The sequence below is a fragment of the Jaculus jaculus genome, chromosome X (genome assembly GCF_020740685.1).
Source record: "Jaculus jaculus isolate mJacJac1 chromosome X, mJacJac1.mat.Y.cur, whole genome shotgun sequence".
NCBI lineage: Eukaryota > Metazoa > Chordata > Mammalia > Rodentia > Dipodidae > Jaculus > Jaculus jaculus.
Genome location: NC_059125.1, coordinates 98,934,904 through 98,947,493, shown reverse-complemented (window position 1 = coordinate 98,947,493; position 12,590 = coordinate 98,934,904). Strand labels below are relative to the sequence as shown.

General features: G+C 36.8%; 1 protein-coding gene across 1 annotated transcript in view; it reads right to left on the bottom strand.

The window, feature by feature from the left end:
• Positions 1–12,590, bottom strand: part of Il1rapl2 (interleukin 1 receptor accessory protein like 2) — a 1,146,491-nt gene that overhangs the window by 503,651 nt on the left and 630,250 nt on the right. The window contains exon 3 of the mRNA XM_045139829.1: positions 8,964–9,237. Coding sequence (XP_044995764.1) covers positions 8,964–9,237 — 274 coding nt within the window. The remainder of the gene's footprint in view (positions 1–8,963; positions 9,238–12,590) is intronic.

Below are 12,590 nucleotides of genomic sequence, written 5' to 3'. Positions count from 1 at the left end.
CATTACTGTTTGTGATGGACAATCTCTAGATGTTAATTTGAAAGGATGTAGAATCTTCATGCAAACAAATCTCTTGGCAGTTCTATGAGGGCTGTGCTAAGATAGGTTAGATGAGAAAGAAGAACCCATTCTAACTGCAGAAAGCACCATCCCACGGGCTTGGTCCTAGACTGTATAAAAAGGAGAAAGCTAACTGACCATTAGCATTCATTGCTCTTAATGTGTAGTAGTATGATTATCTTTGCTGAGTTGCAGTATAGTGAATTTACTGTTAAGGAAGTAAAGAAAATTGATTGCATTCACTTGCTAATTTTAGTTATGTATAATTTTATAAACAAATATCTTATCAAATTCTTAATGCTAAAAATGATTTTTCAGGGTAGATATTTACTTTTATCTATAAAATTGCTACTAAAATAATGAAATCAGGGACTTCTACTTGTTAAAGAACATGGGTTGATAAAATAAACTATTTGCATTTAGTTTCATCCTATGCAGAACAAATAAAGTGTTACTACCATCTCAAGACCCTGCTGTACAATCTTGATCTTTTCTGGGGTCAATTAATTCTGTAAGATTCAGGCTTTCATTTTTTTTTTTCAAGAAGAAACTCTCTGCTCTTTTGGACATTGCTACCCAGGCAACTGAATTTTTGACACTTAACTTTTCAAGAATCAATAGTTAAGTTGGAATTGAGTTATGAAAAATGTTCAATGCCCTTGAAAATCTCCCAGTAACCATGGTGGAAAATAAGGCAGGGGGATAGGAGGTGACATAACCTATTTCTTACTTTCTGAGATAGACTAGGATAACCACTTTCTAAACACATAGCTTTCTTTGAAGCATGGTATAAAAGATGTCTTATGGTGTACATTCAATCAATAGTAGTTGACTAAAATATTTCAAAATGTTCATATATGTTACATATGTAGGGTCACTTAACAGTAAAACTTGACAAAAGAATTATATGCTTATGTTTATTTCTTCTTTTGTATTATGGAATATATGATATATTTAGACTACAAATGACAATATACTGTATACTCTTACACTCGTTATACAAATTCAAGGATTAGTAGCATGCTACAATTCTTGTTTCAAAGATAAACAATTCTTTAATGTATAACCACCCTATTCAACTTTTCTAGTGCAGACAACACCTGCTGCAGAAATAATCATTCAGTATGTTGGTAAATGATAAATGGCATACTTCCTGGCTTGTTAAATACACTAAACAATTATTTCTAAAGAGTTTATGGTACATTAACATTTTGAAGATACCATTTACTTTAAGTATTAATATCAAATATCAGATTAAGAGCATTTAATTTTCTTTAATATATTTTATTTATTTATTTAAGAAACAGATAAATAGAGGCAGATCAAGTGAGAGAGAATGAGCATGCCAGGGCCTCTAGCCACTGCAAATGAACTCCCGATGCATGCACCACTTTGTGCACCTGGATTATGTGGGTATTGAGGAATAAATCTTGGGTCCTAAGGCTTTGAAGGGAAGTGCCTTAATCACTAAGCCATCTCTCCAGTCCTAAAAGCCTTTTTATATCACTTAACAATGCATAAAATCTCTTATATAGATTGATATTATTCCTTGGCCTATGTTTGGAGTGAGTACCTATTACTAGGTCAGAATAGCAGGTTTATAATTCATAGCAAGTACTAGTGATTTCACTTATATACACTAGAATATTTTCTTTTTCATTAAATTATTCTTATCATGTACAGTGATGAGTTTTATTATGTTATTTTATGTATTTACACTATTATATTTTGATCTAGATTATAGATTTCTGTGCCTCTGAATTTACATGGCTGGTTACTTTCTTTAGAACAGTGGCTCACAAACTGCTACTTCTTAAGAAGGTATACATGAAGTAAATTATTCAAAACTTCTAAACATCCCAATCAGTCCCAATTGCCCCCTAAGTCTTGCTGCATAAAAACAGCACCCTTGCTTGTTTCACCAATTTTCTTTAGTTTCAGTCAGGCCCCTTTTGAGGTATGTTGGAGAGGGTAGGATCAAGACTAACCTAAATCTTCTATATCTTCCCTCCCTCCATCTCTCCCTCCCCCCTCTCTCTCTCCTCTCTAACTCTTGTATATTAGTTATGTTTTTCCTCATTTTCTTAGTGGGCACTGACCTGTAACCCCCACTACCAGCATGGGGCTATCATCCACAATGAGCTTTTGATCAGAGAAACCTACAAGGTTTCCTAAAACAATGACAAACTTTTGTCAGAGTACTTGATGACCCACCAAAGATCAGTGGTAAGACCCTATTGCTGAAGACTCCTTACACAGCTGACACGTAAAACCAAATGGCATGGCATGGCTGGAAGCCAGGAGAGAGTCAGTCCCCAGACAGTCAGCGTGTCTAGTGCCAGAAGGTGCTACATGGGAGACTGGGGGAAATGACCAATATCTGTCCAAGCGACTCATGGTCCAACCTATGTAGCAGCAAATAACCTGTTGTGATGCCCACACAAGTGCAATAGTAGCACACAGCCATGGTGGGGAACCAACTGCTCTTGATTTGGCTAACTGATCCCCTCAGTGGTAGGAGAACCATAGCTGGAGCTGGGAAACAAGTCAGAACCATATCCAAACATAAGCCCACTCTCCAATATCAAGTTACCATTAATCATGGGGTATAAGAGGGCCTACACCTATTAAACTCTCTATCAAAAAAGTAACTGTTATCTCAATTTTACAGGTGCTAACATACTCTCTGTTGGAGAATCTGCTTCTCTTTTTCAGATAGAGGCAGATCCTAAGGAGAGATGCCCCAACATACCTCAAAAGGGGCCTGACTGAAACTAAAGAAAATTGGCAAAACAAGCAAGGGTGATGTTTTCCTGATGAACCAGATACCAGCACAAAGGGGAAGGAGACCAATGCAGAGAAAAATCAACTCCTACCAAATCAGAGAGCCAGAGCCTCACATGCCCCCAAAACCTCAGCACTGAAGCAGACCAAAAATGAACCCAACATGGCTCAGGGAAATTTTGCGGAAGAGGGGGCAGAAAGAATGTCAGAGTCACATATTGGGTCATGATATGCAGAGACATTTATCGTACCAATAACTGTGGACTAACTCCACAATGCACGAGCCATTTACATCAACAAGGAGGGTCCATTGGGAGGGGGTAGATCATGGATGAACCTAAACAATGGTACCAAACTGCCTGTATTTGCTGAAAAGTAAAGTAATAAATTAAATTAAAAAAAAAAGAACAAACGAGATCATTGAAAGAGCTAAAGAGCTCCCAATTTCAAAATGTAAGGGAATTTGTAAAATAAAATAAAGTAGAGTTGCATTGTATAATGTAAACAACAATGAGTCCATGATGATAAAAATTAATGACTGAATAAATACGTGGATGGGAAGAGACAAATCTCCCATGTGTAATAATTATAAATTATTTATATATTCTACCTCAAAACACTAATGACTTTCTTCTAAATACCACAGTATAAAACCAGGTATGGTGGCCCATACCTTTAATCCTAGCACTCGGAAAGCTGAAAAGGAGAATTGCTACCATTTTGAAGCCAGCCTAGTTTATATAGCAAATTCTAAGATAGCTAGGGATATAAAATAAGACTATGTCTCAAAAAATTAAAACACTACAGTAAAATATGAGAGTTTTAACAGCAGAGAAAGACAAATGCTACGTCAAGCCAGATAATTAAGGTCAACACCAACAATAATGTCATGTTGATCATTTGTACCCTTGATAAAATGTGTTAAAAATGTGATAAAATGTGATAAAAATGGTATTTTACAGCTATGTTCTTCCTCTCCAAAACACCCATTTTTATGATAAAAAATTAGATAACCCTCAACTGAAAGATATTCTGTGTGGTGGTTAATCTTCATTGTCAAATTGATGGGAATAGATTTCCAGGCATGTCTGTGAGGGAGTTTATAGATTTGGTTAATTGAGACGGGAAGACCGAATCTGTGGATGACACCATTGTATGGGCTGGAGTTCCAGAGTGTATGAAAAGGAGAGAGATAACTTAGCAGCACCATTTATTTCTCTCTGCTTCCTGACTGGATGTAATGTGACCAGTTACTTAGTGTTTTTGCTACCATGATAGATTATTTATACACAGTGATAGATAGGCCCCCTTAAACTATAAGTCAAGATAAACCATTCCTTCCTTACATTGTGTCTGTCAGGTATTTTGTCATAGCAGTAAGAAAAGTAATTAGGGCTGGAGAGATTGCTTAGTGGTTAAGCACTTTCCTATGAAGCCTAAGAACCCTGGTTCAAGGCTCGATTCCCCAGGACCCACGTTAGCCAGATGCACAAGGGGGCACATGTATCTGGAGTTCATTTGCAGTGGCTGAAAGTCCTGGTGCGCCCATTCTCTCCCTTCCTCTCTCTCTCTCTCTCTCTCTCCCTGCCTTTCTCACTCTGTCTGTTGCTCTCAAATAAATAAATAAATAATGGAAAAAAATTTTAAAAAGAAAAGAAAAGTAATTAATATACTCTGTTATATGTCTGACCAATATACCAAAACAAGCTAAGTCTGAGGAGTTTCCATAACCAAAAGAGGTTAAAGAGATATGTCAACTAAATTGAATGTGATATCACAGGTGAGAGCTTGAAACTGAAAATAGATGTTGAGGAAAAAGTGAGGAACTATGAAGTAAATATGGATTTTACTTTATAGTAATACACTACTACTGCATTGTTTCATTGGCTCATTAATTGCAACAAATGTATCATAGTCATAAGGGTTACAAATAAGAGTGTAGGGTGTATAGAAAATATACTGTCTTTATAATAATTCTGTTAAATTTAAACTTCTAAATGGTAAAAATTTAAAACCAAATGTTTTTATTATAGCACATTTATAAGAACAAAATCTGAAATTGAAATATATGCTCTTCAATAGCAAAATGATTAAATTGTGGAATCATAGGGTAATAAGAAATACTGAATATTATATACCTCAAGAGAATGAGGAAGCTGTTATGTGACTCAGATATATTTCTATTATATATTTCAGAAAATAAAAATTCAGACACATATATAATATTTCTTTTATTTTGTAAAACATAAGGTAAACCATCTCTGTGTAAATATGCTTGTGTAACTAAAAGATGAGGAATTACATGATGAACTCACTAAGTTGTTAACAATATAAGGAATAAGAGCATTAGAGGAAAGAAGGGAAAAGAAAGGAGATAAAAAGACTGAAGACCTATGCAGGATCAAGATAGTAACCAATAACTAATTCATTAGTAAGCTTAGAAGTTCTTTATAATTGCAAAGAAACTGTATTTGTGATAAACCAAAAAAAAATCAAAGTGAAAGAGGAAGAGAGTTACCTTTGATTGGCAGGTTTCAGTAGGAGTGAGGATTATAGGTGGCAAGTCAGCAAAGAGTTGCAACATCCTGAAAACTACAGTGTCAGTCTCTAAAGATGAATGATACCGAATTGTCAGTTTTACTCAGAGCTGCCCAAGTGAAAGAAAATATTGCTTATCACTAGGATGCAATGAGAATGAATACTGTTTCTGCCAAGACCCCAGGGATTCTCCCTACCTAAGAGAGAAGCTAAACTCACCCTTTGCTCCCCCAGTATTCCGCTGCACTCAAACACAAAAGTGCTTGTCAAAGCTTTGGGAAGTTTATTTATATACCACCTTGTTCTCTTGGCCTTTAGAACAATGAAGCCTCACCAGGGAGTTCCAAATGCTTTTGATGAAGAAGTGACATAGCTTTGTCATCAAAGTCCACAGGAGACAAAAAAAAAAAAAAGAAAGAAAGAAGGAAAAGAAGAGTCAATATTTCCAAGAAGTTAAAATCAAATAGTAGAGTTTAGATCCCTGGTGAGCAAGGCCAGAGACTCTCCAAATGACAGAAGTGAAAGGTGACTTAAAGGTGATCTCAGCTATCTTCTGTAATTCCTAATGCAGTCTCTGTGATGCTAGATCCCTGGTCCTAATACTGGGTTAGAGGGGAAGTGGGAGGCTACTCCCTCTCCAAGCCTGGCACACATGAACTTAGGCTTTGCCCATAGCCATGTGACCTTTGGCCAGTTGCCTAGGAAACTCCTTATCAGTCAGCAGCCTTCACACAGTCTATCCCCCTGCTACCCTCTTCCCACCACCATGTAGATCACCTGACTCTTTCTACCTGCTGCACCTGACTCTCTCCCTACATGCTAGAATGAATGTCCCTAGGCATTCGCTAGCAAACTTTGAACCCAGCAATCCCCTTAGGACCCTCTTTACACTCTGAACTGCTTATAAATCCATTTCCCTATTGAATAAATAGAACTACTCTCTGAGGTTATCTCCTGGGTGTACATCCCTTTGCACTCTCAGGCCACTCAAGACCCTGCTCTCCATGGTTGCCTGGACGCCTTTGGGGAACTGCAGACATGAGGATCCAGGGACCCATAGGAGACCACCTTGTTAAAATTCTAATATATTCTTAATAGATCCCTAACAGATTCTTCTCACTATAAATTTTGTACAATAATTAGCTGTTATATCTTCAGGGTATTCTACTCAGAAACTTAGGATAACTATGTGATTACTGAGTTCTGTGAAGAATACTAAGAAACCATAAAATCAGATACATTTTGTAGATTCTGTGAAGGATATTACTAGTATCTCATTTGTTGTGAGGTCTCTCAAAAGCACTGGAAGCTCTTTTCTATGATAAGAGGAGTGAGATCTTGGCCTAAATAATACATGAGGTCATTTTCATGGCCAGATATCAAGATCATTGAATCAATTGGCTCTGTGGAGAAACAGTTGCTAAAATAACACCCTGGAACAGAGGTAGAGTTGAGGAAGAAATGAGTCACAAAATTTGCTAAGTTAAATAATAACACATAGAAATGGGATATTAAATTTATGATACTTTGATAAGAATTTCATATGTAGTACTAATAGATTAGAATAGATTTATTGATAAAGTGGTACATTTACTGCATGTGGTGGTTTGATTCAGGTGTCCCCCATAAACTTAGGTTCCCGGCTGATGGAGATTTGGGAACTATCACTTTTTGGAGGCAGTGTATTGTTGGGGGGCAGGCTTATGAGTATTATAGTCAGTTTCCCCGTGCCAGTGTTTGGCACACTCTCCTGTTGTTATGGTCCACTTTATGTTGGCCAGGGGTTGATAAATACCCTCTGATCAGGCCATCATTTTCCCCTGCCCTTGTGGAGCTTCCCCCTTGAGCCTGTAAGCCAAAATAAGCCTCTTTTGTCAACAAACTGCTCTTGGCTTAGTGATTTCTACCAGCAATATGAACCTGACTACAACACTAAAGTGGTACCGAGGAGTAGGATTGCTGCTAGATACATGACTGTGTGGCTTTGGACTTTTGGAGATGATTTTCAAGAGGAGTGTGGAAGGATTTGAAACCTTGGCCTTAGATATGACTTGCAGTGCTGTAAGTACAGCTTGATGGACTATTCTGGTCAGACCTGCAAGACCTGATTGAAATAAGAAGTATGGATTGTGAGGTTTGGCTTGTGAGGGTGAGAAAGAGCTTTGCCTGGCCTGGGCTAGCTGTTTGTGTGAAAGGCTTGCTCTTATACTTGTGTCCTAAGAAGTTTTGCAGGATTGCTTTGTGTAGAAATGAACTGATGTGAGCAGAGAGATATGGCACAGGAAAAATAAAATGAAATCTGTAGGTCTAAACTGCTGCCTGTTCACCTGCAAATTGTTTGAGAGATTACAACCATTGAGATTAGGCCAGCTGACCTGTACTGGGGCAAGAAGAAGAATGTAGACTCTTTTGAAGGGGCCTGGGTGCTCAAAGAGTGTCCTGTTCTTCAAAGTCTGCTTTATCCCCCCTTCTTGGATTAACAAATTGGCACCCTACTTGGTATTGTGGACTATGAGAAATGCAGAAAGAGGGTCATTGAGTTTGCAACATTGTCTTGTGTTTTGGAAATGGCCATGGGCAGTGTGAAGCAGGTTTGCTGGTTGTCTGCATGGATATCCCATGGGGCCATGAGGATGAACCATGGATTGCAGTGGAGACCCAGTGGAGATGCCAGGACCATGAGATGGCTGCTAAGGAGCTGCTGGCCACATTCAAGTTTTCCAGGACTATGAGTAGCCTAGCTGGAGGGGCGGAGTTGGAATGCCAAAGACTTGTTGCTGGTTAGAATTATCGGACTTGAAGATTTATCACTGGCTAGAGTTGTTGGACTTGGAGCTACAGAGTTTGGTATTTGCTCTGTTTTAATCATGTATTGCTTGACTATTTCTTTGATATGCCCAATGCCACCTTTTGCAGTGTGAATGTTTATTCTGTGCCATTATGGGTTTGGGGGGATTTTTGTTTTGGTATTATGGCTCAGTTAAAAGATTTTAGACTATGAAGATGTTTGAACATCATTGGGATTGATAAAATCTATGGGGACTTTTAAAGTTGGACTGAATGCACTGTATTTTACATCATGTGCAGATTAGTTTATGGGGGTCAGGGGTGGAATGTGGTGGTTTGATTCAGGTGTCCCCCATAAAATTAGGTCTTCTGAATGCTAGATTCCCAGCTGATGGAGATTTGTGAATTAACTCTTACTTGAGGCTGTGTATTGTTGGTGGTGGAGTTATGGGTGTTATACCAATTTCCCCATGCCAGTGTTTGGCACACTCTCCTGTTGCTATGGTCCACCTTATGTTAGCCAGGGGGTGATGTCCATCCTTTGCTCATGCCATCTTTTCCCCTGCCATTGTGGAGCTGTAAGCCAAAGCAAACCACTTTCCCACAAGCTGCTCTTGGACAGGTGATTTCTTCTAGCAATGCAAACCTAACTGAAACACTACAACTTTTCAAGAACATAGCTACTGCATAATGTGAGGGGCATTTTCATGCACTCCATCATTATATTCCTTTTCTAACACTGTTCTCAACAAAATAGTGGAAGAGCAATTGGAAAATGTTTTCATGACACTCACCTTAAAACACAAGTGTAGAATCCACTGTCTTGTGCCTCTGCTGAGTGAAACCATATTGAATCTTCCTCTTTGCTCATCCTGACTTCTGAAAAGATGATAGGCTCTTCCAAATCACCTTTATTTTTGTACCACATAAGCCTAAGCCCAGTACTCTGGGCCATGCTATAGTTGGTACGAATATAACTATAGAAAAGGGCACATTTCACTCTGACTGGTTCACCTGCCAAAGCCATGTATGTCTTGAGATCCACTGACCAGTCAATGCAGCCATCCACTGAAAGAAAACAAAAGAAGGCATGAGATGCCATAGACATTGTGTATAACAAAGGCAAAAATGTAATCACTGCAAACATGTAATGAAGTCTTTGTCATGTATTTTATATAATGTTCCAATGACTATATGAGACCTTAGCAGAGACCTAAATAGAGATACAACTCCCATCTCTGTTTCTTTAAGACATTTTCCAATGTTCTGCAGGAACTTTTAAGCTCTAACATTCTATAGTGTACTATGATTGTCCTGTATCTACTGAGCCATTAACAGAGTGGCATGACAAATGAATTGCTTCTGCTAGCCATGTAATATTTACCTTACTACAGCATGTGAAATTCAACTGCTAGAATTATACTGCCATTCCATTTTTAAGTGACTCAATCTGATTATTAGACAGGAATCCCACAAAATAAATTTTGGTAAGAGATCCCTGAACAACCTAGAAGCTAGCCTAGGATTAATTTTCTGTATAGATATTTTACAGATGACAGCACTCAGAGAAATCAAATGACCTAGCCCAAGGTCACACTGCTTAAAATGGTGGTAAATCACTCTCTGATTCAGGAACTATATTTTTAACCCTTATTCAATACTTTGTATGTCTGTAATTGTGAGAATAATCACTATATTATTTACTTGCTTTTGAGAAAGCAATGCTGAGGTTGGAAGCAGTGGGTACCTAAAGTTTTTATTTGCTGTTATATGCATACCACTTCTGCATGGTATAACCTATTAAAAGGAGATTTTTAATCACAAGTCAATTTATCTTTATACTCTTAGGCCTCTCATGCTACTTAACTGGTGTGTACTTATGGGTATATATTTTATTAATGTCAGATTTAATAAAATATTAGGTGGGTAAATCTACTACTAAAGAAAGACATATACAATAAGCTCCCTCTTTTCCAGAGAGGTTCAGAATATGATGCTGTGACTAACTTAATGCATTTGTCAATATAATTAGCACAGGTTATTATACGTTAGATTGCTTACTTTTTAAGAATTTCATCAAAGGATGCTGTATCCTTTTATGTTACTTGATTATTATTTATAAATTATATCACCAGAATGTATCAACACTGCCATTTTTAAATTGATGTTTTGCTTCTCACTCTGTGAACTAATCTGTTTCCTTTTATAGATGCTGAGCACTTTATAACCCAATTTGTTTAATATTTTAACCTCAGTTGACAGGAAGTTCAAAGCTAGATGCAATGCTCAAGTATGATAACTACCATACTTCAGAATTCCACTTTCTCTATGAGAAGGGTTATTTTCATAGAGTTTAAGGACATGCAAGGGAAAAGTGCCTTGATCAGCCTTTGGTTGCTGACCAAATAATGTGCTTAGTTACATAGGCACACTTTTCTGGGAGAGATTTTCTATGGCTCATTACCAAAGATTTTCAAAATGGTCTAGGCCCAAGAACTGCATGATTTCTTATTTTATAGTATTGATTGATTGACTGATTGATTGATCGTGGATCAGATGAATGTCCTCACACAGGCTAGACAAGTTTTCTACCACTGACCAACAACCCAAGCAAAGTATATCTTTTCATTACCCTGGTGCATATGAACTTTTATTATAAGCTCTTTCAAATAATCAAATAGTATATGTAGTCTCAATTAGAAATAAATGCTACATGAACAAATAAAAAAAAAGAAACCTCATTTTACATTTGTACTGAAAGGCAATTGAATTTTCATTAGGGATTCAAAGGTAGTAGGTCCTAACCAAAAGGCAGAATGGTACATCAGACTGAATTAAGTATCTCTTAGGACACCCTTTTTATTCAGTCCTTGGCATTACTGTCTTACTGATGTGTGATTTATCACTCTCTTAACTATCAATAACAGAGGGAGAGGTCTGGATAGATGGCTTAGCAGTTAATGTGCTTGCCTGTGAAGCCTAAGAACCCATGTTCAATTCTCCAGATCCTTGTAAGCCAGATGCACAAAGGTGAGATCAGTGCAACATCGCACATGCCTACTAGGTATCATAAGCATCTGGAGTTCAATTTCAGTGGCTGAGTCCCTGGTGCACCAATTCTCTCTCTCTCTCAAATAAAATAAATAAATAAAATTTTTAAGAAAGAACAGAGGGGGAAATTTGATTTGTGGGTCAAGGTTAAATTACTAGCCATATATATCTTAGTAAGATGCAATTTTAATATTTATTAATTTATCATCTAAAATAAATTTTATATTATTCTTTTGCATGGCTCAACTGTGATGCTGTTGCCATATATATGTCACAGTTAGGTAAGATAAAATGTATAATAAAATGTATATTTTCTGAATAGCTTTATTATACAAGTTGGTTTACAGGAAAAAAAAGTATAAAAAGTGACCCATATTTTAGGTATGTTTTTCTCCAAGCCCTAAGTTGCACAGGAATTATCTTTGAATTAAAAAAAAATTATCTGGGCAAAAGATACTCAAGTGCTATAGTTACTTACCTGATAGTATAAACAAACAAACAAACAAACAAAAACCCTTTGGAACTATTATTTTCTCTTTGGTTTCTATTTCCTTTGTCTATTTCATTCATCTAGTTTCTTCCTCTAATCCTATCTATGGTATAATCTACACTCCCTTCCTCTTATAAGTTGGTCCATGAGTGATGAGTCATGGTTGATGTTGAATATAATCAAAATATTTGCTTATGAGTCCCAACAGGTATGCTTACCAGCAGTGTGAGATATTCTATTGCTAAAACCATGAGCTTTATTATGCACATCTTGGAAGAATACTGAGAATTTATTTCCTTTAGCATACAACCTGAACAATACACATTTGTGTTAACAGATACATGGCCCTTTTTTTCTTCTGTTCCTTTGCTTAGGCAGTACTTAAAATAAGGTAGTCAATAGACAGAGAATAGAAATTCAGTATTAGGAAAATTATTTCTAAATGCCATTCCTTTCATTATTTCTTAATATTTAAATCAAAAAGCTAAGTTGTTTCAAGAGACCTAAGGGAGTTTTTCCATAAGATAAATAAGGAATATGACAACAGGGATCATGAATACTCTCTTACCAGCAAATGTTCCCCCACACAAAATTTATATCAGGAGAAACTCATCCCCAAGAGCTAACATATTGTAGCCTTACATAAAAGAGCATTATCCCACTACTAGAATCTAACATGGTGTTATGATTTGGTTTTTTACTAAATTTCTCTTCTTAGCAAGTCACCTGAAAGAAAATAATAAGTATGATAAGATATAGGGCATTTATTTTATATATTTTTTCACTTTCATTTCTTTTTTTTTTATTAATACCATCTGAATACAAAGTCTCTAGAAAGCTGAGTAAAGCAACTAAGAATTTTAGTCTGAGTTTAGAGGCC